This window comes from Drosophila rhopaloa, unplaced genomic scaffold, assembly GCF_018152115.1.
Source record: "Drosophila rhopaloa isolate 14029-0021.01 unplaced genomic scaffold, ASM1815211v1 contig_47, whole genome shotgun sequence".
NCBI lineage: Eukaryota > Metazoa > Arthropoda > Insecta > Diptera > Drosophilidae > Drosophila > Drosophila rhopaloa.
In genome coordinates, this window is record NW_025335142.1 from 3127941 (window position 1) to 3155378 (window position 27438).

At 46.2% G+C, this 27438-nt stretch overlaps 5 protein-coding genes across 6 annotated transcripts; 3 read left to right on the forward strand and 2 right to left on the reverse strand.

The window, feature by feature from the left end:
- The first annotated feature begins 241 nt into the window (after nucleotides 1-241).
- On the forward strand, nucleotides 242-2029 carry LOC108047058. Its single transcript, XM_017127106.2, has 3 exons — nucleotides 242-366; nucleotides 568-631; nucleotides 1164-2029. The coding sequence occupies exons 2-3, from the start codon at nucleotides 578-580 to the stop codon at nucleotides 1857-1859; spliced, it is 750 nt and encodes a 249-aa protein (XP_016982595.2). The 5' UTR covers nucleotides 242-366; nucleotides 568-577; the 3' UTR covers nucleotides 1860-2029.
- A 517-nt stretch (nucleotides 2030-2546) lies between these two features.
- On the forward strand, nucleotides 2547-9799 carry LOC108047046. The gene is given in 11 exon segments (XM_017127088.2): nucleotides 2547-2933; nucleotides 3231-3387; nucleotides 3605-4005; nucleotides 4449-4541; nucleotides 4602-6102; nucleotides 6467-6735; nucleotides 6801-7342; nucleotides 7812-7959; nucleotides 7961-8634; nucleotides 8636-8924; nucleotides 8992-9799. Coding segments are annotated over 11 exon segments (4968 nt in total). The 5' UTR covers nucleotides 2547-2642; the 3' UTR covers nucleotides 9595-9799.
- LOC108047047 (bifunctional peptidase and (3S)-lysyl hydroxylase Jmjd7) lies at nucleotides 9728-10834 on the reverse strand. Its single transcript, XM_017127090.1, has one exon. It carries the CDS (start codon nucleotides 10806-10808, stop codon nucleotides 9858-9860), a length of 951 nt encoding a protein of 316 aa, XP_016982579.1. The 5' UTR covers nucleotides 10809-10834; the 3' UTR covers nucleotides 9728-9857.
- Nucleotides 10835-11564: 730 nt separating this feature from the next.
- On the forward strand, nucleotides 11565-27420 carry LOC108047050 (speract receptor). 2 transcript variants are annotated; one of them, XM_017127093.1, is made up of 16 exons: nucleotides 11565-12356; nucleotides 21543-22267; nucleotides 22326-22635; nucleotides 22696-22946; nucleotides 23085-23156; nucleotides 23241-23386; nucleotides 23451-23616; nucleotides 23697-23702; nucleotides 23798-23888; nucleotides 23950-24137; nucleotides 24753-24932; nucleotides 24989-25093; nucleotides 25163-25234; nucleotides 25319-25493; nucleotides 25552-26872; nucleotides 26929-27420. In XM_017127093.1, the coding sequence occupies exons 2-16, from the start codon at nucleotides 21836-21838 to the stop codon at nucleotides 27134-27136; spliced, it is 3723 nt and encodes a 1240-aa protein (XP_016982582.1). In that variant the 5' UTR covers nucleotides 11565-12356; nucleotides 21543-21835; the 3' UTR covers nucleotides 27137-27420. The 2 variants fall into 2 exon arrangements, with proteins under 2 accessions (XP_016982582.1, XP_016982583.1); XM_017127094.1 differs by lacking the exon at nucleotides 23697-23702.
- LOC108047053 (pancreatic lipase-related protein 3) lies at nucleotides 17517-18556 on the reverse strand. Its single transcript, XM_017127099.2, has 3 exons — nucleotides 18497-18556; nucleotides 18321-18438; nucleotides 17517-18254 (listed from the first exon to the last, which is right to left on the reverse strand). Exons 1-3 carry the CDS (start codon nucleotides 18546-18548, stop codon nucleotides 17558-17560), a joined length of 867 nt encoding a protein of 288 aa, XP_016982588.1. The 5' UTR covers nucleotides 18549-18556; the 3' UTR covers nucleotides 17517-17557.
- Nucleotides 27421-27438: the final 18 nt, after the last annotated feature.

Here is a 27438-nt window from a genome sequence, read left to right on the forward strand (position 1 = left end):
GGTAAAATATTCAATTCATAAATTAAGCTCAAGTGTATATTCAGATCTCTGAACGGAAATCAGCCGGAGATTTTCAAATTTAAATAAATGTAATACCCCATTCAAACAGAATGCAACTCAAATACATACAAACTATTTCTCTCAGTATTTTGAGAAGATCTCCCACATCAATTTGGAAACGCTTGCCGCCTGATCCACGAAATTTTACGAACACACGAAATCGTTTGAATAGATTTTCGTTTTCGGCACACCGATTCAGTTGAATCTTTAACATCTCTCTGGGCACAGCTCATTGCTAAGAGGATCAAATATAATTATACATATTTTTTGAAAGCAATTCCTAAAAGCATATTCTCTATTCGTTGTGTAAGTTCGCATAATTACTGCATTTAGTAGTGTTGTCTTGAGAAGTGCCAAAATGATTGACACCATTCATACTGAAAATATAATTCAACAAAGAGGCATTTATTTATAGACAGTGCCTTGCGGTGGGCCTTTGTGTTTGTGTTCGAAAATCATCAATGTGCGCGATATACATAACACCCAATATTCCCTCTTCTTTTAAAGCATTTGGAAAATGGTCAACGAGTTGAACAGACCCCAAAATGGGGACAATGCCGCCTTAAGTGAGGTAAGTTGAACTCATGGATAAAGGTTTAAGTCACTTGTTTTTAAAAAATGTATTTTGGTCTGTTGTTGTGAACATTAACCTAGTATAGCAAGCTATTTGCAGAAAATTATTATATTACACTCATTATGGGATAGGGTTCTAAGTAAATCCGATTTAGTCAGAATCAAATATGTAATAATCTAGCAAATTCGTGTAAATATCTGGGTTTGTTTTTAGAAATATGTAGGATAATTGTATGTAACCATCTCAAAAACTATTACAAATTATTTTAGTTTCTAAACCAGTCAACTCCTTAATCTGTTTTTATTTTTGAAATATTTAAGCAGTAATAAATACACTTTTTATATACATAAAATGCTGGTTGTAAGGGCCATGATATAAGGAATGAAGTGTTTTTTTTTTTTTTTTTAGGTCGAAATGTTTGTGGAAGATTTAGAGTATTTATTCTGAGGTTGCTTGGATGTTTTTGTATTCATTTCCCATCACTTTATTACCCACAACAAAGACTAATAATGGCTTTCGATCTCCCAAGCGCCTGGCAGCATCCAATAGGCAGCTGCAGGAGATGCAGGAGGAGCACCGCCAGTTGCTCCAGGAGATGGAGACCCTGCGCCTGCGGGCCGCCGAGCTAACACGTCTGAATGCCCAGCGTCAGCAGGTGAGGCAGTCCGCCGGCGAGGAGGAGCAGTCCCAGGAGGCGGCGACCAGCCAGGTGGAAGCTCCAGCGGAGCCGGAACCAGTGACCTCATCTCCTCCCGCTAGTCCTGCCACCGAGGAAGCTACTCCAACTGCCGTGGAGGAGGGATCCAATGAGGACGACGACGAGGACAAGGAGGAGACGGCCAGTTACCTGCAGCAAAAGCTGAACGAGATCGCCAACCTGAAGGCTCAATTTAAGCGGGTGCAGCACATGGTGGACACCACCAGCCTGATTGAGCAGCACATGTCCTCCAGGCAGACGGTGCAGAGCAGTTCCTCCGTTCAGAGCAGCCGCCAGACCACCAGCTCGGAAGTTCGAGTGGCGAGTGGGGCTGGGGAGCAGACTGCTCCGAATCCCAGTCCCCCAACGACCTCTGATCCCGACAACGCTGAGCTCCTGAATTCCATGCTCAACATGTTCACCGACTTCACCAGTGACCTGCGGGGACAGGCGGAGAACCTGCGGGCGGAGCGGGATCGGATCAGGACCCTCAAAGAGGACATAATCCAGCGCAAGCAGGGAAAGTAATGGAAACTATAGTTTTAGTTGGGAATTCACAAAACGCATTGGTTCTAGTCGTAAAATATCGGAACTCCTATTATGGTATTTTAAATTCAAGTCAGCGGCCCTAAAAATATATTTTATTAATCCTTATAATGTATAATTTCTAAAACGTATAATAAAGATTTAGAAGGGAACATTTTTTGCAACGCTATTATTATTTAATTTCTGAATTGCTAGAATAATAATAACATAATTGATTTTAGAAATAATGTTATATTTAAATTTTTCCAATTCATAAATATTTTCCATGCGACAGTCAAAAAAAACACGGAAACCAATTTAAAAATTAATCAGTAATATCGATATTGATAGAACGGTCAAATCTTATAAGCAGTGTTCCGCTCGAGACTTCGCAGTAAGCAGTAATAATGTTAATACCTTTTAAGTAAGCAGTGCGTTATTTACTCGTTAGAGATGAAAAAACATCGATATTACCATGGTAGGCGGAGATACCAACGTTATCGATAGTTAGTGGGGACTTGCTCCGCAAAAGTCGAAACATACTCCTCAGGCAGTGGGGACTTGCTCAACCGTCAGCGAGTACAGCCACCATTTGATTGGTTTTTTAGTGATGGGAAAATATCGATTTGAAGTCATCGATGATATCGATGTTAGCATCAATACCACTCTACCTCTACAGCCCTGGTTTGAAAACAGCTGTCAGAGTGTGCAAAGCTAAAAAAAACAAAGTGGGAGAAAAGAGGAAATTTGTACAATTTTCTAGCGTACGCAAATATATATTTTCTAATGGCGCCGCCGCCCAAAGCAGTTGTGGACCAGGGCAGCGTCAGTGCCCGCAGCACCAGCAGCGCCAACAACAACAACAACAACGCGGTGGGCGGGGCAACCGGCGCCGTGCCCAAACAACAAACGCCTTTAAACGGAGCAGCCGCCGCCGGAGTAGCTGCATCTGGAACTGCAACTGCAACCTCGGTGGCTAGTAGATCGGCCCGATCCCGCCGCCAGCAGGAGCACCTGGGCGAACCGGGCCTGGACTTTGTGGAGCCACTGCAGCGGGAGACGCTGAAAACTCTGAACGTGAGTTACCGCCTGGTTGCCATGGCAAATCCCCTAGAAGAGAAGACTCCGCAAGACCATTCTCTTCGATGTTTATAAATACACTTTGCACTCATCACGGCCTGCCGAAATTCATTTTCCACTGGTTCAGTAGCGAAAGCGAACGCGGCCAAAGCGGACAACGAATTTCGATCGCCCTTTTATATATACTATATATCTGAGCAGACAGATATATATATATATAGATTGAAAACTAGCAAAATTACCGCTTTACTCTTGCTCATTCTCCTGATAACCTTTGCTTGCTGTTGTTTTAAGGATCTGCTACAGCGCGCCCGCATCATCAACGGAAAGAATCGATCACCGGCGGAGCAGCAGCTGTCCATCAAGGAAACCAGGTCACCTGCCCAGCAGCAAAAGCAGCAGGAGACACTGCGTCAATTGGCCGCCGAGCACAGCAGTTACGATTCAGCAGGTGAATATGCAGAAAGTCTAAGGGATACACATCTCATTGAGCAATATTTCCAATATCCGCACCTGGTTAAGTGAACGGCTGGCCACCGCACAACGATCGGTGCGCCAGTTCATGTTCTATAAATAAGATGCGCACGAAAATAAACGCCCACTGAGTTGATGTGGCCCGCAACCCACACTCTACTAGACCTAAACTGATCTATTATTTTCCATTACAGAGCAACTGCAGGAGCAGCAGCAGCGCTACCGATTCCCCGTGCGTCCCGTCCAGAGGGTTCAGCACCAGCCATCGTCGTCATCTGGTGGCATAGCCGCCCCCTCATCTTCATCGGCTTTGCTGCGTCTGCGTCAATCGACGCCCCCGAATGCCACGGTAGGCGTTGTTATTCCAAACGCGACTACCAGCAACGGAAACGGCCACTTAAGTGGCACCGAGGAGCAGTCCACCCCACTGACCGCCGCCGGACTTCAGACTCTTGTCCACAGGCTCTTTGGTGTACACCCTTTGGGCGCCAGAATCGAAGCAGGCCGCTCCCAGGTCGAGGTGTTGCGCTCCCTGCTGGAATTGGACGAGAACCTGAACAGCAGAGGACAACAGACGAGTGCAAACCTAGTGGAAGTAAGTTCGTCATTGGATAGGATTTACTAAGAGTACCGAAATGTACTTGAGCCATTGTTTCTTGTTATTTTATGACCCTTATATCAGTTACTTTTTATGCTTTCTTTAAAATTTTTTTAGATACCATTGAAATAGCAAATCATGTGTCTCTTAGTACCTTATAAAAATTATAAAATTAAAAAATTATATAAACCCCTTTATTCTAGATAAATTCTCTTCCTTATGCTTTCATAATATTTGTTTTGTTACTATAAAAATAGCTTATGATGAATCGCATACTACATTGAAAGGTCCAAATTATAGATATTATACACAAATAGATATTATAAAATTAAGGAAATGGTCCAAAGACGACCTATGTTCTAGAAGATTTTAGTTGTTAATACTAACAACTATTTTGCTCCTGCTGAATCAATACTTTGCTTTACTTTTCGATTCAGCAGATCAGCAACATGGTGCACGAAATCAATCCAAATGCGGAGCAGGACGAGGGCATCGTCAATTCGACCAGCTTGGAGGATGTTGCATTAAGCGAGGTAAGCAAATAAAAATCCAACTAATGTCACTTCAAATAACGAATTCATATTTCCATCCAGATGAGCGACAACCGCGCCCAGTCCATTCAATCCCTGCACAGCGTCCTGGAGACTCCCACGCCCGATACTGCACCCAGCTTCGATGAGCTGCAACAGCGACTGGAGGCCTCCAATAGGAACATGCAGCATCTGCAGGATGAGCAGGCCAAGCTGTTACACATCCAGAACCTGGCCAAGTCCCACCTTACCGAGATGGAGCAGCTGCGCCAGCATGCTGATCGCTTGCCTCACAACAGCAATGGAGGAGAGGCTCCCCAATACGAGTCTGTGCAGCAGGTGCAGGACGATATGGCCTCTTTGGTGGGCCGCATGAAGAATCTCACCGCCTTCATCCACAACCAGAACGAACTAAGCTCCGTTCTCGGTGATGATGGTCCCGAGATCCTGGCCGAGCAGCAGGCACTGCAGGAGAAACTGGAAGCTCTGCGCACCCAGCGTGAGGACATGCGCAGCCTGGTGGATGAGCTAAACAGCATTAACCGCACGGCCAGAGAGTCAGCCAGAGCCATCAAGGAGGAGACTCCCACACCGCCGCCGAAGCCAGCTCCTGCCCCAGTGGCGGAGCGTGTGGTGCCGGTGGAATACCAGAGAAATGTGCCCATCATGCGCCAGGAGGCGGCCGATGCTGCTCAGCGAGCACTCCATGCCCAGGCAAAGATAAACCAGAAGACGGCGGATATAGAGGCCCTCAAGGCTCAGATGGCCAGACTGAAGGGCATGCTGAACACGGTTAGTCAGATCGAGGAGAGCACGCCCAGCATGGGTGCCTCTTTGGAGGAGATGAGCAGTGTAGAACGAGAGTTGCCTGCGGAAATTGTTCAACGGGTGTTCGCCCTCAACGACGTCACCTCGGAACTGCGTGCCGAGGCAGCCAGCCTGCAGAAGGAGCGCGATCGTATCCTTGCCCTCAAGGCGGAGATCGAGCGCCGCAAGCAGCAGGCGGCCGCCGCCGTTCAGATGGGCGAGGAAGCTCTTAAAAGAAACAGCCTGACTCCGACACCCACGCCCATAAGACAGCGTCAGGTGGCGGAGGAGGAGGATCCATCAGAGGTGGATACTTCGCTTCAGGCCACGCCCACTAAGGAACAACTGCGCGATGAGTTGCGCCTTCAATGTGAGCGCTTGCGCAAGGAATACGAGCAGAAGCAGCGGGAACTGGAGCAGCGCTACGTGGCCAGCAATAACACCACATCGGAGGCGGATGACGAGGGAAACGACGACACCGACAGCGACAAGTACTTCGCCAACGTGCGAACCGCCTCCTCGGCAACGCTCAAACGGGCTGCGTCGGCCAGCACTGTGGTGGAGCAGCGGCGCAGTCAGCAGCCCAACCTGCCTCCACAAACAGCGCCTCTGCCGCCGGCTCCACCGTCCACCCTCAACGAAGACGATCTGAACGTGACCCTTGACACCCTGTCCCTGGGCAACGACAGTCTGCCCTCGAGTAGCAACAGGTCGCAGTACATGCCGCCTCCCATGCCGCCAGTGCCGGGAATTTGGGGTAAGTTTTGAATTGTTTCGTGTCAACTAAAAAATGTTAGCTATTAAAATATTATTTCACCACTGGTCATAAAACTTAACTTGTAATTTTTTGACAGTATGGTATACATAAATTTTTGATTTTATATCATGTTCATCATTAATAAAGTTCACAGCTTCTTATTTATCCTTTTTAAGGTTCCTTTAGAATTGCTGATTTTTAACTTATGTCCCCTATTTTGTCATCTAAAATTATATTAGTTAGGCGTACACCAAGTGTAGATTAAACCATTTTTACCATTGCAAATAAAGTTCCTACTTAAAAATGGGTATTAAAGGTAAATACCAATGTCTTTAATAAAACGAATATTCTTCAAATCCATTAGCATCGCACAACGCTGGTAATTCATGGCACGGCCAGCAGCCGATCTACGGCCAAGCCAGCTCCAGCACCGGAACCGAGTTCAAGCCCCCGCCAGCAGCCCCGCAGGTGGGCTCCTCGAACGCCTCCGGATCGAATGCCTCGACCGACGCCGTGCTGCTGCAGCAATTCATGCAGACGCAACAAATGCTCATCAACTCGGTGTGCCAGTGCAACCAGACACTGTGGCACCAGCAGCGGGAGATCGACAACCTCAACAACCAACTGCATACGGTAAGTCATTCCTCGAGATTAAAAGTTTATTCACTTGTGGCTAATCTAGTCTTTTGATCACATAGCTCCAGGATCGCTTTAATGTGGTTGCTTGTCAGGATCATAGCTTCGGTCTGCGCTCGGAATCAGTGCCGCCTCCGAATCTCCCGGGCATGGCCCAAATGCCCAACAATCTGTGTCTGGGCAACAGCCGAGCTCAGTCGGAGCAGCTATTCAACTTCGGCGCCCACCAGAGCGCCTTCAGTAACTACCAGCGTAGCTGCCACCGTACTGGAAGCGACTCGCATCATCATCAGCAGCAGCAACATCAGCCGCAGCCGTTCCTCAATAACGCCGCTCCGCCGCCACCACCGACCCATTTTAACAATGAGACGCCTCTGTCGCCGCCCACGTACCGCTCAAGTCCGGGTCCAATTTTTATGAACCACCATAACAACACGATCCATCAGAACAACTCGAATCTGCGAACACAGAACCAGCACGCCAACAACTTGCACTCGTTGCCCGAAGGCGCAGCTGGTGGCGGAGCACCCAGTGGCGGTATCACCCTGAACAACCAGGTGCCACCCGGAAATAGGGCCAACAACTACTGGGACAACTTCCGCAGGTAAAACTTTAACTTTGGTGATGGTTTTCGAAATGGGTCTTTGTTGGAAGTGGGTCAAAAGCAATAAAAATTAAATAAAACCTTTGTGTAGAGTTCATTTTCAATTCTGTGCTTCGGTAAGTGCAACCACGCGTTGCAAGAAAATTATATTAACAGAGTTGAAAGTGACTAACCCCAGATCAATAACAAGTATTAACAACAGTGTTGTCATATTAGAAAGTCTGACTAAAGCCCTGGCAGAACTAAATTAATTGGCAAATAACAAACTTTTGTCTTTGTATATTCTTCTCTAATTCTATTTTTGAAATAGCATAGAACTAAAAAATTCCAAAGAGCCATGGAGACTCCAAATTGTATGTTGTTTAGATTTCAAAGCCTAATTTAACTAATTGGCAACATTGACTAACATAAATATTAAATATTTGCTTCCCGCTTGCATTAACCCATTAATATCCGTGCGCTTTTCCAGCCACTCGCGCCAGAATCTCCTGTCGAACAAAAGCAATGAGGAGCTGAACGTGGACCTCCAGCAGTATCGTCGTCAGCGGGCGCGTCCCAGCTACTTTCAGCCGCCACAGCTGCTGGCACCGCCCACGACCCGCGGCGGTTTGAGCCACGCAGCCGCAGCAGCAGCGTCGCCACTTCTTCGAGTCGCCACTAACCGCTTTGCATGGCAGCAGCAATGGCAGTAATAACCTCAACAACAGCGGCAGTGCGGGCAGAAAACGCGACTGGCGCGACGATCCCGCGCACAATCGCGACCACGACGATGAGGACGTGGACGAGGTGGAGGAGAACCATGATAACATCATATTCGGCTCTGGGCGACGTCGCAATCGCCGCCGTCCCCAACTTTCCACACTGCGCGATGAGGAGCCGGAGCAGGCGAGTTCCTCCAATCTCAATATGAACGTAAATTATGGCAATAGTCCGCTGTATCAGCGGAACAAGGTACCAGCGAAGCCTACCACTTCCACGGTTTCGCTGACTCCACTTCAGCAGCGACACCTTCGCTTCGACTTCGAGCTTCCAGCTCACTATATGGACTACATCGAGCTGCCCCAGATAACACCAGTGGACACCACTCCCCTTCTTGGTCAGGAGGCCTCCCCCGCGGACGAATCCAATGCCATGGAGCAGTCCGAGGAAACGGCCTCCGAGGAGCTGAATCGCAATCTGCTGGTCAATGCGTTGAAGAACGACAAGTTCACCACAAAGTTCTACGAATCCATCAAGGAGGATGTCTACCGCCGGCTGGAGACGCTCTTTGAGCAGCAGCAGCAGCAGCAACAAGCAACAAAACCAGCAACTACAGCAGTCGCAGGAGCCGCATGGTCTGCGAAAAGCTCTCAACCAGGAGGAGAATGAGCCTTCTTCGGTCGACGCAGAGGCCACCGAGAGTCGCAGTGAGACGCCACTGGAAGTGATGCGACTGCAGCTGGACAACGATCGGCCTGAGGATGAAATAGGATCGCCAGTGAAGAAACTGACTGTGGTCATTCCCCAGAATGGCCATGTCCTGGAAGAGATGGAGGCTAGCGCTTCAGCTATTCCCTCGGCTGTAAGATCGGAAAACGAGGAGGTAAGAAAGGGCTTTGCATCCTAGCACAGGGGTATGATTTGCTCATCCTTTCCGTCTTCTTACCCAGCAAATGCTCGAGGGAAAAGTAGAACATGTCGCAGGATCTGGAGCAGGAGCAGGGATCAGCGTGGAACTGACCCCGGACCACGAACTAATCGAATACATTATCAAACGCATTCGCAACCAAACGCACAACAACACGGTAATCAATGATTCCTTATTGGCAGAGGTTTCCAAGCTTACGGCCACCGCTGCCCAGAATTCGGCCGCCAGTTCGCCGCTCATCTCGCCCAAACGCATTTACGCCAAGATCAAGAAAATGGATATGCCACGGCAACGTGATGAGTTTTTGCTTTGGTACCGCTCCTACCTGGAGCAGCTGTTTGTGGTGGAGCAGCCGCAGGAGACCTGCAAGGCCAAGTTGAAGACGCCACCCAATGCGGGAAGTCCGGCCAAGCAGACAAACAAGCGGGTGCGCGAGCAGTCCCAATCACAGTCGCAGGACTCCAATAACGACGCCGATTTGGCTGAGGCGGACCAGAAGAATGTCTCCTCTTCGGGAAATGGAGACCTGGAATGCGAGAACAACGAGAATCCCGGCGAGGAGGCGGACGGCCAGGCTGCAGCAGAGTCTTCCGGTGGAGAAAAGCAGGATATAAGTCTCGAATAGGCTATATAGGATAGAACCCAAACAAGCACACATTCCTAATCTCACAATACACCATCAGTACGGATATTTCACAACTCATTTACAGCTTTTGCAAGCGTTAATTCTGTTTTGTCCGCGTCCTTCTTAGTTCCCATTTCATTTGGCATATAGTTTTTTATTTAACATTAAATTATGTAACAATTATATATATATACACTGAAGACAACAAGACTTTCATTTTGATAACTATTCCTGAGGAAACATGCAACTAGGATGCTACTGGTCTAGTTGCCCCTGCCAGTTGTCATCTGCTCCAGCATGCGGTAGTAGCAGTAGCGACTGTCGTAGTCCAGGTCGTACCAGAAGTTCACTGCGATGCACTTGTGGCTCTGGGACACGTGATGGAACCAGTAGTTGGGCAGGTACAGGATGTCTCCGGGATGAACGCGCACCTTGAGCGGCTTGGCGCGGGCGTACTCCGGATATGCGGCTAGGTCGGGGGCCAGGGGATCGATGCTTACCCATTCTGTCAGCTGCTCGGTGCCCTCCTCATCCCGTATGGGTTCTATGTGGAACTGACCACTATCCGAGGTCCTGTAAACGCCCGTGGGATAAAGCCCCCGGGGCACACAACTCAGCTGGTGCGGCGGGATGAGGATGAAGTCCTTGTGACCAGATATCACGCAGTACAGGTTCTCGTAGGGATCCTTGTGCATGGAGGTCACGGCGCGCTCGTCGCCTAGCCAAAAGTTGACGGCATCGGGAGGTTTATTGAAAGATTGCTCTGCAAAATTCAGATCACCAATCCGCAGATCGGTGGCCAGTTCCGGCAGATCCACGCTAAGATTGGAGTTCTGCTTCTGGATGTAATGGACGGCTCCTGTGGGATCATCCAGACGGCGGACCAGTTCGGACAGCTTCATTGTCGTCTCCAGCGGCAGGACGAAGTACTCCTGTCCCTTCTGCGTGGCCAGGCCATCGGCATAGCCATTCGGCGTGATGGCCACGTCCACAATCTTGTCCCCGAGAGCCTGGATCAGGTACTCCGGCGTCCATTTCCCGATTGCAGGCCACGAGAGCGCCTGGCGAATGACCACCGGCTGGTTTTTGGAGTAGTAATCGCGGCAGAACTCCAGGGCCGTTGGAATCCTGTCGAGCTCTACCACGCTGCTCCCGATACACAGCTCCTCCGCCTCCTGGAGCAGTACATTTAACGCCTTCTCGACTCGGGTCATGCCGGCAACTACAGCGCGTTCCTAACGCGTTTTTCATTAGGGTGAACCTTGTCATAGGTATGAAAATGGGTGTTCCGGTTTTGAGTAAAATTATACGAATTGTTTGATTTAAAGAAGTTGTAGGTGGCCGTCTAAAATGTTATATTTTTTATTTATTACATTTGTTTAAATAAAATTATTTAATTTAACCATATAAGATTATTATTTCTTTCCTAGTTTATAAATTCAATAGAGCTAGTAAGTGTACAGAAAAATATAAATTGTAAAAGAATTGAAAATATCAAAAATGTTTCTTCTTTGTAGATATAGTCCAACTGATTATGTTTACAATATATTTCTATAAATGCAATCAATATTCTCTGATGTCAGATAATGATTTGGGTAATCAATGCTCAACTGCTTATACTAATATATGTTAGATATATTTTAATGTTAAAGATAATTTATTCAAAATATTATTTTATCTACATGTACATTAAGTTTGAGGTAGCAGCATCCTGATTAAAATGTTTATTTTAAACATTCTTCTTTGCTATTAACTTAATAACAAAATCGTTAAATTTAAATGTTACATTTTTCTTGGGAGACAATTTTTTTATGTTGGAAAGTTCATCTTTGTTTGGTTTAAAATGTAGTACCTTTTCTAGTACTGTTTAATGAATTAACGATAACGATAGGCGAATGCGTTGACGTTGACAAGAAGGTATCGATGGGCGTATCGGCACTTGGCCGCCGCTAGTTGACGGTTGGTGCGACGCGAGTGTGAATGCGAGTGCGGGAGTTTCAAGACGCGCGCGAAGCTGCGGACTGTCGGATCGGAAGTGGAGCGAACGGAAAAGCAAATAAGGCGGCGCGTGTTGAGTGTTAATAACACAAACGTTGTTTTCGAAAACAAACGGTGGTTTTTTCAAATTACATTTGATTTCATCAGTGGACCAGAGGGACGATCGGGGTCACCTCTTTTGCATGCCCGACATCTGCACCACGGATGCGAAAAAGAACTGGTGCGATTTGGGCAACAGGTGGCGACGGGGGCAAATGGATCGTGTCGATGGGCGGGATTTGGCGAAATTGTGTTGATAGACTGACATAGGCCCATTATTGTTATTTGGCCAAAAAGGGGTCAGACAATTGTGCGCGTGAGGAAATTGAATTGAATTTGGCCACCGCCGGTCCGAATCCAAAATCAAATTCGAAATCGAAATCTGTGTCGCAAATGTGGCACTAATAAATTATCGCACATTCGCGGGCAGCACTCGCGAGTGCTTCATTAATTCAGAAATCGCAAATGAAGGAGAATATCTAGTTTTGCAGCGGCTGCGTTTGTTTAATTTTGCCAGGAACGTGACCAAATTTCCAAGTGCCGCGTGGATCAGCCGGAATAGTAAGTTATATATCGCGGTAAACAACAGGGAGCCACGCTTCACGGCGCAGCACACAAACAAAAAGAACGCCAACTCCGTGGCCTATAAATATCCGTCTTCCAAACAACTAAATCCAATTGCAGTCCAATTAGCAGTGGAGCGCCAATAAAGCGCCAGTGAAAGAGTAAGTACGACGCTTTTTTCTCACAATTTTGAACCGCCGAAGTTTATATACCCTATAAAGAAGTAACACATTCTTATCTGCTATATCATTCAAATGACAACTTCCGAAAATAGTTTTATCATTTTTTATTTGACCTACATTTCTGTTCCTAAATTTCAAAAAACGACCATATGCCGATCTATACTCAAATATTTTTAATGGTCCGGTATTTAGAATTCTGGTTTCATAAACTATCAAATTTATTAGTTTTGTTTAATTACAGATCGGAAACCCGTTCTAAAAAGTCCATAACTCGATTTATAGGTAATTACCTCTAACCCTAATTGGTCTTAATACAAATAAAACGTCTTTAAAAAAAAAACAATTATGGCGTTGTTATGTTTGTGATGAAAAATTTTATTATTTTAATTTTATTTTTGAATTTCTAAAATGTAATAAAAGAAACGACAAACAGCTTCTAATTTGGCGAAGTATATCAGTTAAAAACGTAATGAAAGAACGAAAGTTCGAAATATATACATTTTTGTCAGTCGTCTCTATTGCAAATATCCCATGAATTCCTTTTCAAAACTATAATTAAAATCAGAATACTCTCTGCAAGAGTATACAAATCAACAAACGCCAACAGTGCGTATGACAGTTCTTACGCAATTACAATACCATCGCACGCTGTAAGATTTACATAAATTCGGCCTGCAAACTTGATAAGCGTCAAAAAAAACAAAAAAAACAGCAGCAGCAACAGTTGCTGTGTGAACCGAAAAAAACCGAAAGGCAATAAGTCAGTTGCAAACAATGCAATGCTCACAGAGCAATGCAATTTTTCCACAATTTATTTAAATTTCGCGTAGTTGTTGCTGCCGCAGTGCAAGCCCCAAAATGAGTCAGCTGCAGTCGCTGTTGCAGTCGCTGTCGCAGTCGCCGTTGCAGTCGCTGCATGCCAGCGCGTACTTCTGTGGCGACAGAGGCTGCGCTGTCATAAACACTGTCAAATTGCGATCGCCCCGAGTGGGTGGGACGAGGGGTGATGTTGGAGGGGGTGTGGAGGCCGTCATTGGCCCACTGCTGCTAGGCGCGCTTTTTTCTTGCATGTCGCTGCCCCTCCATCACTGACCACACTCAACGCCATATCGACAGCCGCAACTGGCCACAGCTGAGGTCGCAAATATAGCACTCGAGACCCATCATTCAATTGGTCGAATTCTATGAAACCTTATCTATTCAATAGCAAATACAGACCCCTAAAAAACCTTAGTGCTCAAATCATATCCGATCTTGAAACATTTCAAATGATTGGAAACATCTTACACAATATGATTCTTACTTAATACGATAATAATGTAAATACAATAACATTTCGAGTATGTTAAATTTAAAAAGCCAATAAATCCCTGCTTGAATGAACATTGTTCAAACAATTTCACAGGATGATTCAAATGATTCTAAACATCTTACACAGTATGATTCAATCATTTACACAGTGTGCTAAAAATACTATATTAAAGATGTATTTGTCAAATTGTAAATACAATTATAATGCGAATAAAATTAAAAACCGACACTTTTTATAGGAAAAGCGCTTAAAAAAGTTAAAATTAATTACCTGTAAATTTAGGAACGGTAGTTTCCTATTTGATTGTAGGTGATTTTAGCTTTGTTATCTTGTAATTAAAAGCTTACCTATTTTTACACATATAAAACATAAAAGGATAGGTGATTAAAAATGTACCTTAAAGTTAAAGTCTACCAAAGTCTTTAAATATCAATCGAGTATTTAAGTGGTTCTATTATTTCACCCCCTATGGTTTTCTTGTCTCTATGCTGGCTTGAGTTCTTTGCGTGTGGCTGTTTGGAATTGCATTCGGCAAACGCAAAATGATAAATGATTGATGCTCGTGGCCAGAATACGCATTAGTCGGGCATTAGCCGGCCTTTAGGCGGCGCCCAGAGTTGGTGGATTTTTAAATTTTTGGCCCGCACTCCGGTCATCGTTATCAGCCACGTCACCGACGCTCACGCACCTAAATTTAAATAGTTAAGTACCCACAATATATAAAACTAATACTGCTGATTAGCCGCGAAACGGGGCCAAGAGATTATGCGTCGCGTTGAGGATGTCCCTCGGTAAAACGCAAATTACCCGCAAAATACTCTTCCATTTATATTTGGACTATGTGGTACCGCCACTCCTCACCTGCATGTCATTCGCACCTTTGACGGTGTCATGGAAATTTAATTAAACCTTTATGCAGATGGCTTTTCAATCGGTTGAACCAACTTCACCGTGTACTTCCCCCGGGGGAAAATGTTGGACAAACGCCCGCTTATCATTTAAAGGCAAGCTAGCTCCAAATGTAAAACACCTGGGGGCGTGGCAGCAGGTGGGCGCTCGACATATGTTACACTCAGCTTGTCGCTTATCAACAACAATGGTTGAGCTGGCGACAAAGAGCCTCACCCAAAGTTGGCACACTTTTTCGGGGGGCTACCAACTCATGTGGGAAAAGTAAGGGGGCGAAATAAGAGGTGGAGGGTTTCACTGGGTCCCAGTTGGTGAGCCGTTCAAATGGCATCCCATAAAAACGTTGTACAGAAATTAACATAGCCATAAAAGCAAATTCACCAGTGGGGGTGGAAGAAGGTGAAAACCAAGCCTGTGGGTCCCAAAAAAAAAGAACTTTAATTGATAAAGTGAGGGCAGCTGGGGAGACGAAAGATTCCTTATCAATTCCAACTTCCGAATTCAAACGCATTCCTGGCCTCATTAACATTAACATTAGAAAGGAAAGCGAACAAGGAAAAAACAGAATTTCATGGCAACTGAAAGCGAAACAAAGTGAAATGAAAATGAAATTGTTGCGACTTAATTTCTCTTACACGTTCTGTAATAGCTATATTTTATGCTTGCAATGTTCTAAGGGGGGAGATGTGGTAAAAACACAAAAACAGAAAATGAAGCGATATAGATGGGCGACGACTAAAGCATACCCTGTGAACAGTGTGAATATTAGTAAGAAAATAAACTAAAGTAAATTCATTATTTTACCAAGTTTCAAATAACAAAGTTTGGAATATATAGTTTCAAATTAGTTTCAGAGAGTGGAGCCAAAATAATATATTTTTATAAAGACGTCTAGTTTATTAAAGTCGCAAAGCTCAAAAATATTGTTTATTATATTCATGAAAAATCCATATTTTTTTTGTTGTACAATCATATTTTGATTAGGCAATTTGGTGGTAGATATTGGTAATAGTGGCTATTATTTGAAACCGATTTAGAACATTCCATATACCCCTGCTGTCGATAAACACCAAGTGAAAAACAATGGACATTTGCTCGGTTTGTGGTGTGCTGAGGTTGTTCGAATGGCCCACCTCCAGGCCCATTATTGGGTCCTGTGGAGCAGGGTGGGTGCTTCTATTTTATGGCCTGACATTTAATGTTCAGCCACCGAATCCGAAACCGAAACTGAGATTCAAGCCAGCCGTTGAGGCCAAGTGCAGGCAAATGAAGAAGCTGAGCCAAAGTCGTGTCGTGGGCTTAATGCCCGCTTAACCCACTTCGCCTGACAAATGTGCAACTTTAAATCTTCTGCTCAAAACGCTTGAGTATAAATCACGGGCCAGAGGAGTCAACTGCTCATCCCCGTCCGAGAATCTGACGCTAATGAAGCCTCAATTAGCGCTGCGAAAACTTTTTCCGGGAACGAGGTTGCATGGTTTTAGGCGCTCGCTATCGCAAAGTATAAAGCCCCCTTATCAGCCGCCAATTGATCATCATCAAACGTAATTGGCTAATTGTCTGATATCCACAAGTGATGGGCTATAAAAAAAGAGGTGGTAAGATGGGCGCAGTGTTTCGTAATGAAGTGACCACGTGTTGGATCTTTCTTCGGAGTTTCAGTGGAATGAAATCCGTTCGGAGGATACGTGAGAGGATTGGCCGAGTAACTTGTCCCGGGCACGCTCCAAATTGGTTTCGCCACAAACTTCGGTTCCGGTTCAAGGGAGGAGTTCCGGATCCGGGTCGGGGGTAGCTTGACATTCGTTTACACATTCCCCGAAAGATAAACTTAAGTATGGCGCATTTAAATGCAATTTGTGACAGTTTTCCTTTTGCGCGACTTTCAAGTGACACGCACACAGCAGGGTCGACTTTACTGGATTGTGAATGGTGGGTGTAGGGTGTATGGTGTAGGGTTAGGGGTAGCCAGTGCAGTTGGCAGTGGCAGCAGGGGGAAAAAAGTTAAGGCATGTCTGGCACAAAGGAATTTTCCTATAATATTGCACTGAAATATGCGCAACAACTACAGTCCTGGAGATGAGCCACGGGTCACGACACGCTATAATGGTGGTCACTAACTTTGTTCAAAAATGCTAAGCAGCCAAATTGATTAACTTTCCTTTTATTAAAAAAAATAGTACCCTGAAAATAAAATATTAATGGTTCTTTATGCTTAGATACCGAGCTTTTGTTAATTACTAGTTTAAAAAACCATAAAGTATATTGTAAATGTATCAAGTAATTCTTTACTTTATAGCAATTTTAACTTGCATCGAATATTTATATTTGACCAGAATCTCATGCTAATAACAAATTCCACGAATGAACTAGTTGCTTACAATACAAGTTTGTAGCCAGATAAATATTTAAAAGAAAAATCTCACAGCTTCTCTATGGTTATTTTCATACCAGTATGTACTTTAATATTAAATTTTCCGAAGCTATCACGAAGCTCACGCACTCAGCATCGAATGCTCTTATGACATAAATCTGCCTCAATCCAGAAATATACGCAAATCCTTGAAGCACACTCAAAGGAGCCGATTCTCGATAAACTTTTCTTTTTTCATTGGTTCGCTGGATCGTCACTTCAGACAACAGCTGGCATATGGAAAAAGGGAAACTTGGGAACTTCGCCTATCCTTGCTGCTCCATCCGTCAAGGGAAATGAGATAAGGGCGAGGACAAGGATAGCTTCCCATCCTTGCCAGCTGGAGAACGTGCGTCAAAACTTTGGGGGGCGAGGCCTCTTAAATTGATTTTAAAATAATGAATGAGCCCAACGCCTGACGCACATCAATTTTGGCACTTGCTCATCTCCTTTTGGCCCCCTTTTCACCCATCATCGTTGCAATGACTAATGACAAAGTTGCTCCTTTGTTTTCCTTATTCGCTTGGCATTTATTGGATCTGCTCTTCACAAGAAGCTGATGTAGTAGGCTCCCCTGGCAAAGGGTGAGGATTGGGTTGTCTCCAGGAAATATATACCGGATGCAGGCTGTTCCTCCTCCTTCTGGCCCATTTTGTGGGAGGACCAGCGACAGCTTGAGGCACCTAGAGTTTCCACGGAGCCACAAAGAGCGCTCACAAAGTCATTCTCCGGCGACCACATCTCCGCAAGCAGCTGGAAGGATCTCTCATGCGAACAGGAGTCCGTGGAGCATCCCGGCTGAGTTTGCCCGCCATTAGGGTAGTAGTCCACATGACCCAGTTGCTTCCAGGTGCCCGCTCCTTCAGCATTTGTGTGCACAACCTCTACGAACTCAGCATCGGATTTGGACAGCTTGTGCTCGAGTTCTTCTCCGGAAGAAGGATCAAGAACTGTAAGATGCGGGATTTGTTGACCCAATTCCCGCTGCACCTGGGCAGCAACTCCACCTGCCAGGTGAGCACCCTCCGCGAAACCAACGATCACTATCCGGTCGAGTGGCACATCGAAGTTCTTGTTCAAAAGGATCACCAGGTTGGCCACGCTATCAACAATCTCAGTTTCATTGTTGGCTTCGGAAAGATCCACGCTGATCACATTGCTATCCTGTTGCTGAAGTCTCGCGGAAGCCACGGCTGGAATCTCCGGAGAGGAACTGTTTCCTTGCCAGCGGGGAATGGATAAGCTAATGGGGCAAAGTACACATATTTGAGGGTCTAGGCAGACAGTATATGATTCACTAATGACTCACACTACTGGATCTGCTGCGTAGAAAGAGCTGCGCACCAGAGCCTCCACCTCCGGCTCGATCTGCTGCGGATTGTCCTGGATGCGACGTGTGTGCAGCAGGAATCCAGGTTCCCCAGTCACTAAAGTTGTATTAAAGGTTACTTAAGAGTTGGGCATTTATTAGTCTGACTTACTCACCCACAGCTATTGTGAGGGTCAAAATTAAAGCAATAAGTTCTCCCGTCTGCATTCTTAATGTAACTGAGCTGGGTGGGAATGACTTCGCCGCAGGCATTCCTAAAAAGCTCGATTAGATTGCGATTAATGTTCGCGTTTTATTGGATTCGATAAGAGATCCCTTATCGTTGGTCATCCACGATCGTTGATGGATTGGACGGCTGAAGAAGCAGTGAAATACAAACCACTTGGCCACTGATTTTCACACGTTCCTCGGATTTCGTTTGTATTTCTCTCACGCCAAAAATTGTTGTTTATGGGTCTTGTAGATTGTCAAATTAATCGGCAGCAGCAGCAGCAGCACTGCTGCATAGCAAGTGTCGGCACTCCCCTGCCCTCCACTTCATCCGGCTCGACTTGCAGCTGCATTTGCATGGCAGACAAATTGCATTTAATTGCCTGGCAGCCTCAAGAGTCGAGGGCCGCCGGCACTTGGAGTGGGTTCGGCTCGGAAAATGTGTAGCAAACTTCACGCCAATCCCCCAATTCTCCCGCTCCCCCGAAATTGTCATCCCTCCCCCATCAATGTCAGAAGGCAAACAATGAAAGTGGCAAATTAAACTGGAAGTGCAATGTTATTGCTTCACTGAGAAGAAAAATCGCAGAATTCCTCAGGCTTGGATCGAAGTTTCAAGTTTTTGAGTAATAATATAAATTATAACCAAATTCTTTTAACAAAAGTTATTTCTGTGAAAACTTTAATGTCAAATCGTTTTGGAATCATATAACAAAACTTTTCAGAAAACACAAGCCATTTTCAGTGACACCCCAAATGGGAGTGGTGGTCCAACATCTTTGAATCATATGAACAGTTTTTTTTTTTACAAGAGGCATACAAAAAGTGCTTTATCTCATGGTTTTAAATGCTCCTTAAAAATATGCAGAATTTCCAAAACTTGTATTTTAATTATGACTCATACTGAATGTATATTTTCACTTTTAATTAAGTCTTAAAGTTGAAAACTTTTCATGGATTAAGACATCTTTTCAACATCAATCTTTTCAATCTTGTCTTGAAGTCAGAAAACCTTTTAGTTTTCCTTCAGTGTTGTAAATAAAGCAGGACCTACTCACGTGTTTGATTAGGCCTGTGTATGTAAAGGAAGTCATAATCTGAAGGATGCAGCAGTAGACCTTGCATTCACGGCAAACTGACACAGTATCCTTGAGCAGCTTAGGTATTCAGACAAACTGGAGCGGAAACAAGAACTTTACGTACTTTTGTGGGCTTCGGCTTGGGGTTCCCCAAAAACATTTTGCGGATAAATCGCTTGCGAAATTGTTGTGTCAAGTGCAGGCGGTGTGTCCAATTTCCGTGCTTCTCCCTTTCCCCCAGGATTCTGGGGCCACAACAATTAACCGGAGATCTGGGAACTCTTCTTGCCGGCTCAATGGGCACGTCACGGGCTTTCGCTAGATTTATAACCAAAGAAGCGTTATTAAACGATGCCAGCGCCGATGACGGCCATTTATAACATTGTTGTAACATTGTAACCGGGGCAATAAATTGGGGGGATGGTAACTGGGGCTAGCAACTTGTATTAGCATAAATAGAACGCACGCAACGCTTTACAAACTCTATAAGGGAGCGCATCCAATACAGCTCCCGAGAAACTCGGCTTTGGGGTTAAAAGGGAAAGTCAATATGCCAGGCTAACTTTCAAGTGGTTTCGGGAGTGCAGTGGATGAGGAAAAGAGGGGGTGGCTGCTGCTCGAGTCAATATAATAAATTACTGTGATAGCTTCAAGAAGTTGCAAAGGTTCTGCCAATATTCAATACCCCTCCAAAGGTCGTGTGAAAGAAGCAATCAGGCGAGCAGAGTGGGGTTTTTTCTGTGGGGGCAGTGGGAGATGTGCCAGACAAAAGGCAAACAAAGACATTCCAAATAGAGGTGGGGATGTGGGGTGCCGAGTCTATCAGCAACTTCCCATGCAGCATCCGAGTGAAAATCACACATGATGCGTCGCCATTTCTCATAAAAATTTCATTACATTCACCGAAATGTGTGGCCAGTTTAATATCTGGGAATTTCCACACATTTTTAAGGTTGGACACATAAAGAGCGACTCAAGCTTAACGTACTTTATCAACATGGCACGCCCCGAAAACAATTAGAACTGTGATAAACGGGTCCAGCTTCCACTTAAGCTGTTCGTCTATTCAGCAAGGTGAACTTCTTTATTGCCACACATTTCTTTTCAACGAGAATGGGGGCCGCAAGCCAAATCTCTTTATTACCCAAAATAAAAGAAACCAGCTTCGGCAAGCTAAACTTTTTATATCCTTGTTATTACCAACATTGTCTAGTCAATTTGGGCAGATTAGTCTGCGAAATTTTAAGGTTTTAAACAACCTTTTTATAACAGCTAAAAGGTTTAGCAATTTAAACATTTCTTTTGTATTGCATGTAAACGTATTATTTATTCGTGATATTTTGACTGAACTCTGAAGATCTTTATTAAGGTTAGGAAAGAGAATGACAAAAAATTTAATACGAACTTGATGACGGCGGTATATTTGCTGACAATAATATTAAAGTATGTAATGTAATAATAAATGTAATTCTAAAATCCAAAATTAGATTCCCTTAAATTTAGATTTCCATTTTGAGTTCACACCAAATTTGCGGGGAATTTCGATGATGATGTTCATCTAAAATTCCCAGAACTCCCAAATAATCTTGGAAAAAATGAAGACACGTGTGAGATTGACTGAATTAATTGTCTTAAGTAAGTCGCATTATGGCGCATGTGTGTAAGTGTACATAAATGAAATCTTTTGCGTCATTACGGCAGCCATCTTTTATGAAGCCTCCGTTAAAGTATCCTGCATTAGTTTATGTGTTATTTGCCACCCATATGGGTGTTTTGGCTTTTGGGGGAAGGCAGGATATATGTGTGTGGCCCCGCATAAATCAGAGGCAGTCCTGCATGACCGTATCTCGTCCCAGTGTTGTTACAAGGCTCCGGCAAAACGACTTTGTGATTAAAGACCTCTTACTTGCAGAACAACACCGTCAGGATACGAGGACGTAACCCAGGACGTAAGAGAACGTAATTAACCAGACTGGAGAGGGCACGAACAGAACACAACACAACAAGGCAGAGGATACTGTAGAGGGGGCAATGCAAACTCAACAAAAATGTTGCATCTCCTCGAAGGATCAACATCTGCTGCCAAGGACACTGTCACACAAAGGGGCACCCTCCTCATCAGTTTCGCGAACCAATTCCGTTTGAATTAAGCGCCACCAAAAGGAGCAGCGCAATCTTAGACGACTCCCTTCCTCTCCCCGCGTAATGTTTGCGCATCCCTGTCCTGCTCCAGCTGGAATCAACCACTCAGGACTGCTGCATCACCCACTGCTCCTCCTCCTGCTCCACATCCTGCTCGCTTTTAGCCATTTCCGGCCGACTCATGGAGAGGTCTTCACGCTGGGCTACCTCACGGCCTCGCAACGGAGCCCGGGAAATCTGGACTACAACCGACCCGGTCTCACCATCTCCGGCGCCATTTCGCTGGCGGTGGAGGAGGTGAATGCGGGACGACTCCGGGATCGCGGCCACTCGCTGGAGTTCGTCGTGGCCGAAACGTATGGCGAGGAGGTGGTCAGCATTCGGCAAACGGCGGCACTGTGGACGCAGCAGGTGGCCGCCTACATTGGCCCCCAGGAAACTTGCGTTCACGAAGGTCGCATGGCGGCCGCCTTCAACCTGCCCATGATATCCTATGTAAGTTACTCATCCACTTTGTGTTTATACCTCCGTTATATAACTAAACCCCCATCAGTACTGCACCCATCGGGATCCCTCGAACAAGGCTGATTTCCCCACCTTTGCCAGGACGCGACCGCCGGATACACAGATCTCCAAGTCCGTGGTGGCCCTTCTTCTGGCATTCAACTGGACGCAAGTTAGCTTTTTGTACTTGGACGATTTGAGTGGGCAGTACCAGCCCGTGGCGGAGACCATCCTGAGCACGCTGAGTGAGGCCGGAGTGAGCATTCGGGACATTCGCACCTGGAACACCATCTACCATCACGGATTCATGGACAATCCCTTCGAGGCGCTGGTGGAGCAGACCTATGCCAACACGAGGAGTGAGTGTGGAATCAAAAACTCCATTCTAATATGCTAATTATATTTTATGCTTCCAATAGTCTACCTCATCCTGGGTCACTACTATGAGCACGTTGGTCTGCTGGTTAGCCTCCAAAAAAGGGGGCTATTATCCAAAGGCGACTATTTCGTAGTAGGCATCGATATCGAGCAGTATGATCCGGCGAAACCGGAAAAGTATCTACGTGGACTGCTTCTGGAGGATGTGGAACCGCTGGCCGTGCAGGCCTTTCAGTCCTATCTGGCCATTGTGCCCACTGCCTCCGTCTCCTTTGCCACGTTCGCCAATGAGGTTTGTTCGCTGACGGTCCTGACAGTCCTGACAGTGATGTGATTGATGCGCTGCATCCGCCATCAGCCCGTCTCATAATTGTCGGTCCTTTCGCCACATTGACCACACATTCTGACCCTCATTTCGGTTTGCTTTCAGGTCAACAAATATATGGAGCGACCGCCATTCAATTTCCCCAATCCAGTGGGTCGTTTCGGTGGGGCCAAGCAGGTTTGGACAAAAAACACTTGCATGAAACCGAAACCGAAACCATAACCATTGACTGACCTCGAACCTCTTCCCATCTCGCACTAGATAAGCGCCGAGGCTGCCTATCTCTATGATGCCGTGCATCTGTATGCCAAAGCCCTGATGGAAGTCCAGGATTCGGGTGGGAGGCCCAGGAACGGCAGCGCCATTGTGGCGGCCATCAAGGGCTCGCGATATCGCAGCGCCATGGGGTGAGTGTGTTGGCCCATTTGACAGCTAATCCGGTTATTGCTCTAGCACTTGTCTTTTTTTCAGCTATCACGTCTATATCGATGAGAATGGCGATGCCGCTGGAAATTATACAGTATTAGCCAGGGGAACTGTGCGGAATGGTCGCAATCAGACCGTATTGGGACTGCGACCCGTGGGAACCTTCATTCACCGGAACAGCAGCTTCAGTAGCATCAGCAAGGCACTGCCCGTAAGTAAATCCCCGCTTTTCACATACTGCTCTTGTAACTAGCTCTCTGCCAATCCTCCAAAATCGCTTGGCCCGTCCAGCACCAGGTAAGCGCTTTTGCCCGGTCCAACTAATCACACACCTTGCTCCGTTTGCCCCCGGTATTTTCTTTTAATCCCGTTTCTGCTTTGCTTTCCCGCAGGATCTCAAACTATTCAGCCCCATTGACTGGGTGGGTGGTTCGCGACCAGCAGCTGCTCCTCGTTGCGGCTTTGGTGGCGAGAAGTGCGTCAGTAAGTATGGAATTTGACCGACCAACCGTATGGACTAACAACCCAAGCTCTAAAACCACAGATTACACTGGCGAAATTTCCGCTGCCATTGCTGGAGGTGTTCTGCTCCTGCTGAGCTTGGTTTCCCTGGTCCTCTATCGGAACTGGCGGTATGAACAGGAACTGGATAGCCTCCTCTGGAAGATTGACTTTCGCGAGGTGCAAATTCACGAGAACGAGCGGGAGCAGCAAAGTCAGAAGCAGACGCGCGTAAGTCCCGGTCCCTGTCATCTTACAACGATGGCAGTGACATCTGGCCTAATGGTGGCTCCAAGCACACAGTCAGTCTTATGGCCTTAAAAGAACAGTTTCCCAATGGGCCAGATAGCAAATAGCATCCTTTTTCTGCACTTAAAGTAAACATCAAGCCCAATTGGCCATTACGATAACGGTCATAAGTTTTAAGATAAATTTCAGCAGTTTATAGTAATAGGTTGAAAGAAATTGTCATATACACATGATTTAGGTAACAAAATTGTTTTGTTTAAAACAAAATCTTTATATTTGTAATTTTTGTTACCTTTAGTTTTTTACAAAGTCAATAAATAGTAACAGTCATTCACGGCAAAACGAAATATAGAAAGGATCGATTGACCAATAATACATTACAAATTTAGAGGTCCATAGTCAAGTCTACTATTTTTTAAATTGTGTAGAAAAGCAAACATCATGTGCGATGCAGGATAATAGAGCCCATGTCAACAGCATGAGTTTATTATATTACGGAAACTGTCAAAAGTCCTTCCGTTTAAGCATTTTCTTCCGCCATTGCATGTCTGACAACAGCACTTGCTAAATTACTTGCCGCGTCGTCTTCCTCCGCAGTCCACCCATCCGCTGATCCGCACCAGCCAGGTGAGCCTGAGCTCCAATCCCGATGCAGACTTTCGCTACACGACCATTTTCACGCCGATTGGACTTTACAAGGGTCAGCTTTATGCCATCAAGAAGGTGCGCAAGAAGAGTGTCGACATTACGCGGGAGATGAAGAAGGAACTCAAGCTGGTGAGTAGGCGATAGGCTTTGGTAACATCCCTTTAACATCCCTGAATCTTCCCAAGCTGCGAGATGCCCGACACGACAACATATGCGCCTTTATCGGCGCCTGCACGGATCCGCCCAACATCTGCATCATAAGCGAGTACTGCACCCGGGGCAGCCTTAAGGTCAGTCGGTCAGCCTGAAAGACCCAAAGCGACCCTTCCACGCCCATTCCCACTTCCTTCCCATTGCAGGACATTCTGGAAAACGAGGACGTCAAGCTGGACAACATGTTCATTGCCTCCATGGTGGCGGACATTATACGCGTGAGTGCTGTAACATTATACTAATGGTTGGCCCACCCACTGACCTCCATTTCCATTTCCACCCCCGTCGCCGCCGCCGTTTAGGGCGTCATCTATTTGCACGACTCGCCCATTCGCTTCCACGGCGCTCTGTGCACTTCCAACTGCCTGGTGGACTCGCGATGGGTGGTCAAGCTGACGGACTTTGGCCTGTTCGCCTTCAAACAGGGCATCGAAGACAGCACCACGGATATGCAGCACATGTCGGCCAAGTGCCTGAGTAAGTGCTTCTTCCAAAATTGACGTTTAAGACTCCTGCGATACGCAATCTATTCCAGAACTGCTTTACCGAGCTCCGGAGTTGCTGAGGCAGGGTCCATCCTCTCTGGTCATGGGCACCCAGCGTGGAGATGCCTACTCCTTCGGCATCCTGCTCTACGAAATGCATGTGCGTCGAGGACCCTTTGGGGAGACAGGTCTGACACCCATGCAGTGCCTGCAGAAGGTTCTCCAGCCCCAGGACCAACTGAACCCGTACAGACCCTCTCTGCAACCCCTGGAAACCGCCTTCGACTGTGTCAGCGAGTGCTTAAGGGAATGCTGGGCGGAGCGACCTGAGGATCGACCGGACTTCAAAACCATTCGGACCAAACTGAGACCACTGCGCAAGGGAATGCGGCCTAACATTTTCGACAACATGATGGCCATGATGGAGAAGTATGCCAACAACCTGGAGGCCCTTGTAGACGATCGCACGGATCAGTTGCAGGAGGAGAAGAAAAAGACGGATGCCCTGCTGCACGAGATGTTGCCACGTTGTGTGGCGGATCAGTTGAAAAAGGGTCATAAAGTAGATCCCGAGCACTATGAACAGGTCAGCATCTACTTCAGTGACATCGTGGGATTCACGGCCATGTCCGCCGAGTGCACTCCGTTGCAGGTGGTGGATTTCCTTAATGAATTGTACACCTGCTTTGACTCAATTATCGGACACTACGATGTTTACAAAGTGGAGACAATTGGAGATGCGTATATGGTGGTATCGGGACTTCCATTGCGCAATGGCGATCTTCATGCGGCGGAAATAGCCACCATGTCGCTGCATCTCCTCAGCGCCGTTTCCGAGTTCAAGATTCGCCATCGCCCCACCAACCGCCTGCTCCTGCGAATAGGAATCCATTCGGGACCCGTTTGTGCCGGAGTCGTGGGACTAAAGATGCCCCGGTATTGTCTCTTCGGGGACACCGTTAATACGGCTTCCCGCATGGAGTCTAGTGGCGTGCCCCTGAAGATCCACTGCAGCTGGCAGTGCCGACAGCTGCTGGAGCGACTGGGTGGCTATCACTTCCAGGAGCGAGGAGTCATCTCCATGAAGGGCAAGGGCGACCAGCGCACCTACTGGCTGCTGGGAGAAGATGAGGAGGCACGCACCCGACGCACCTATGAGAGATCCCAGAGAAGGGGATCGAGGGCGCTCAACAAGTTCATCCAGGGCACCATCAAGCAGGCCCAGGAGCAGGCCAATGAGTATGGGATACGCTCCTCGCTCAAGCAAAAAAATCTGCCACGCAACTCGCTCACCCGCTCCTCCAGTCTAGAATCGCCCAAGAAACTGCGATTTGCCGCTGGTAGTCTCCTGGAGCATCATCGGTATCACAGGTTGGAATTCTGATACTGAATAGCTAGATGTAGTACCTAATCCACCTTTCTTTCAGTGATGAAGCTCTGCTCGAGGTGGACTCCTACACGGGATTACGTCGTTCATCAGGGGGCTCCACTCAATCGCGTTACGAGGAGACGACCCTTTCGCTGACCCTCTCCTGCCAAAGTATTGAAGTTCTGGGTGGCCAACATGGCAAAAGGCGACCCTCCTCATATCCCACTGCCAATACGCCGCTGCTAATGAACCATGTGGAGGTTTAAAGGCGCAGGCCCAGTACTTATTTCAACCCGACTACAGGGATCTTAGTGGAATTTGTGTTCAGTATGTTTAGCCAAGTATTTGTATCGCTTTTAGTGTCGGACGCAGATCCACTATCCATGAGGTCTGTAATGTAATTGTGGTAACTGTAGCATCAGCATATTGTGAGAGTGATTATAAATCTAGTCGTTGTTTAAACACATTCATGCGCTAATCTAAATCAAATTAAAATAGTCAATAATCTAAACTAAACGATATGAATAAAGAGTAATAAATCAAATGCTTATCGCATGGTATTGTCTAG

Bases quoted from the DNA above. Each gene is read 5' to 3' on its own strand.
- LOC108047058 (XM_017127106.2), top strand. From the start codon at position 578: ATGGTCAACGAGTTGAACAGACCCCAAAATGGGGACAATGCCGCCTTA. The intron at 632-1,163 runs GTAAGTTGAACT...CGATCTCCCAAG, and splicing joins ACAATGCCGCCTTAAGTGAG to CGCCTGGCAGCATCCAATAG.
- LOC108047047 (XM_017127090.1), bottom strand. From the start codon at position 10,808: ATGACCCGAGTCGAGAAGGCGTTAAATGTACTGCTCCAGGAGGCGGAG.
- LOC108047050 (XM_017127093.1), top strand. From the start codon at position 21,836: ATGTTTGCGCATCCCTGTCCTGCTCCAGCTGGAATCAACCACTCAGGA. The intron at 22,947-23,084 runs GTTTGTTCGCTG...GTTTGCTTTCAG, and splicing joins TTGCCACGTTCGCCAATGAG to GTCAACAAATATATGGAGCG. The intron at 26,873-26,928 runs GTTGGAATTCTG...CCTTTCTTTCAG, and splicing joins GAGCATCATCGGTATCACAG to TGATGAAGCTCTGCTCGAGG.
- LOC108047053 (XM_017127099.2), bottom strand. From the start codon at position 18,548: ATGCAGACGGGAGAACTTATTGCTTTAATTTTGACCCTCACAATAGCT. The intron at 18,439-18,496 runs GTGAGTAAGTCA...ATACAACTTTAG, and splicing joins GACCCTCACAATAGCTGTGG to TGACTGGGGAACCTGGATTC. The intron at 18,255-18,320 runs GTGAGTCATTAG...TTGCCCCATTAG, and splicing joins TACGCAGCAGATCCAGTAGT to CTTATCCATTCCCCGCTGGC.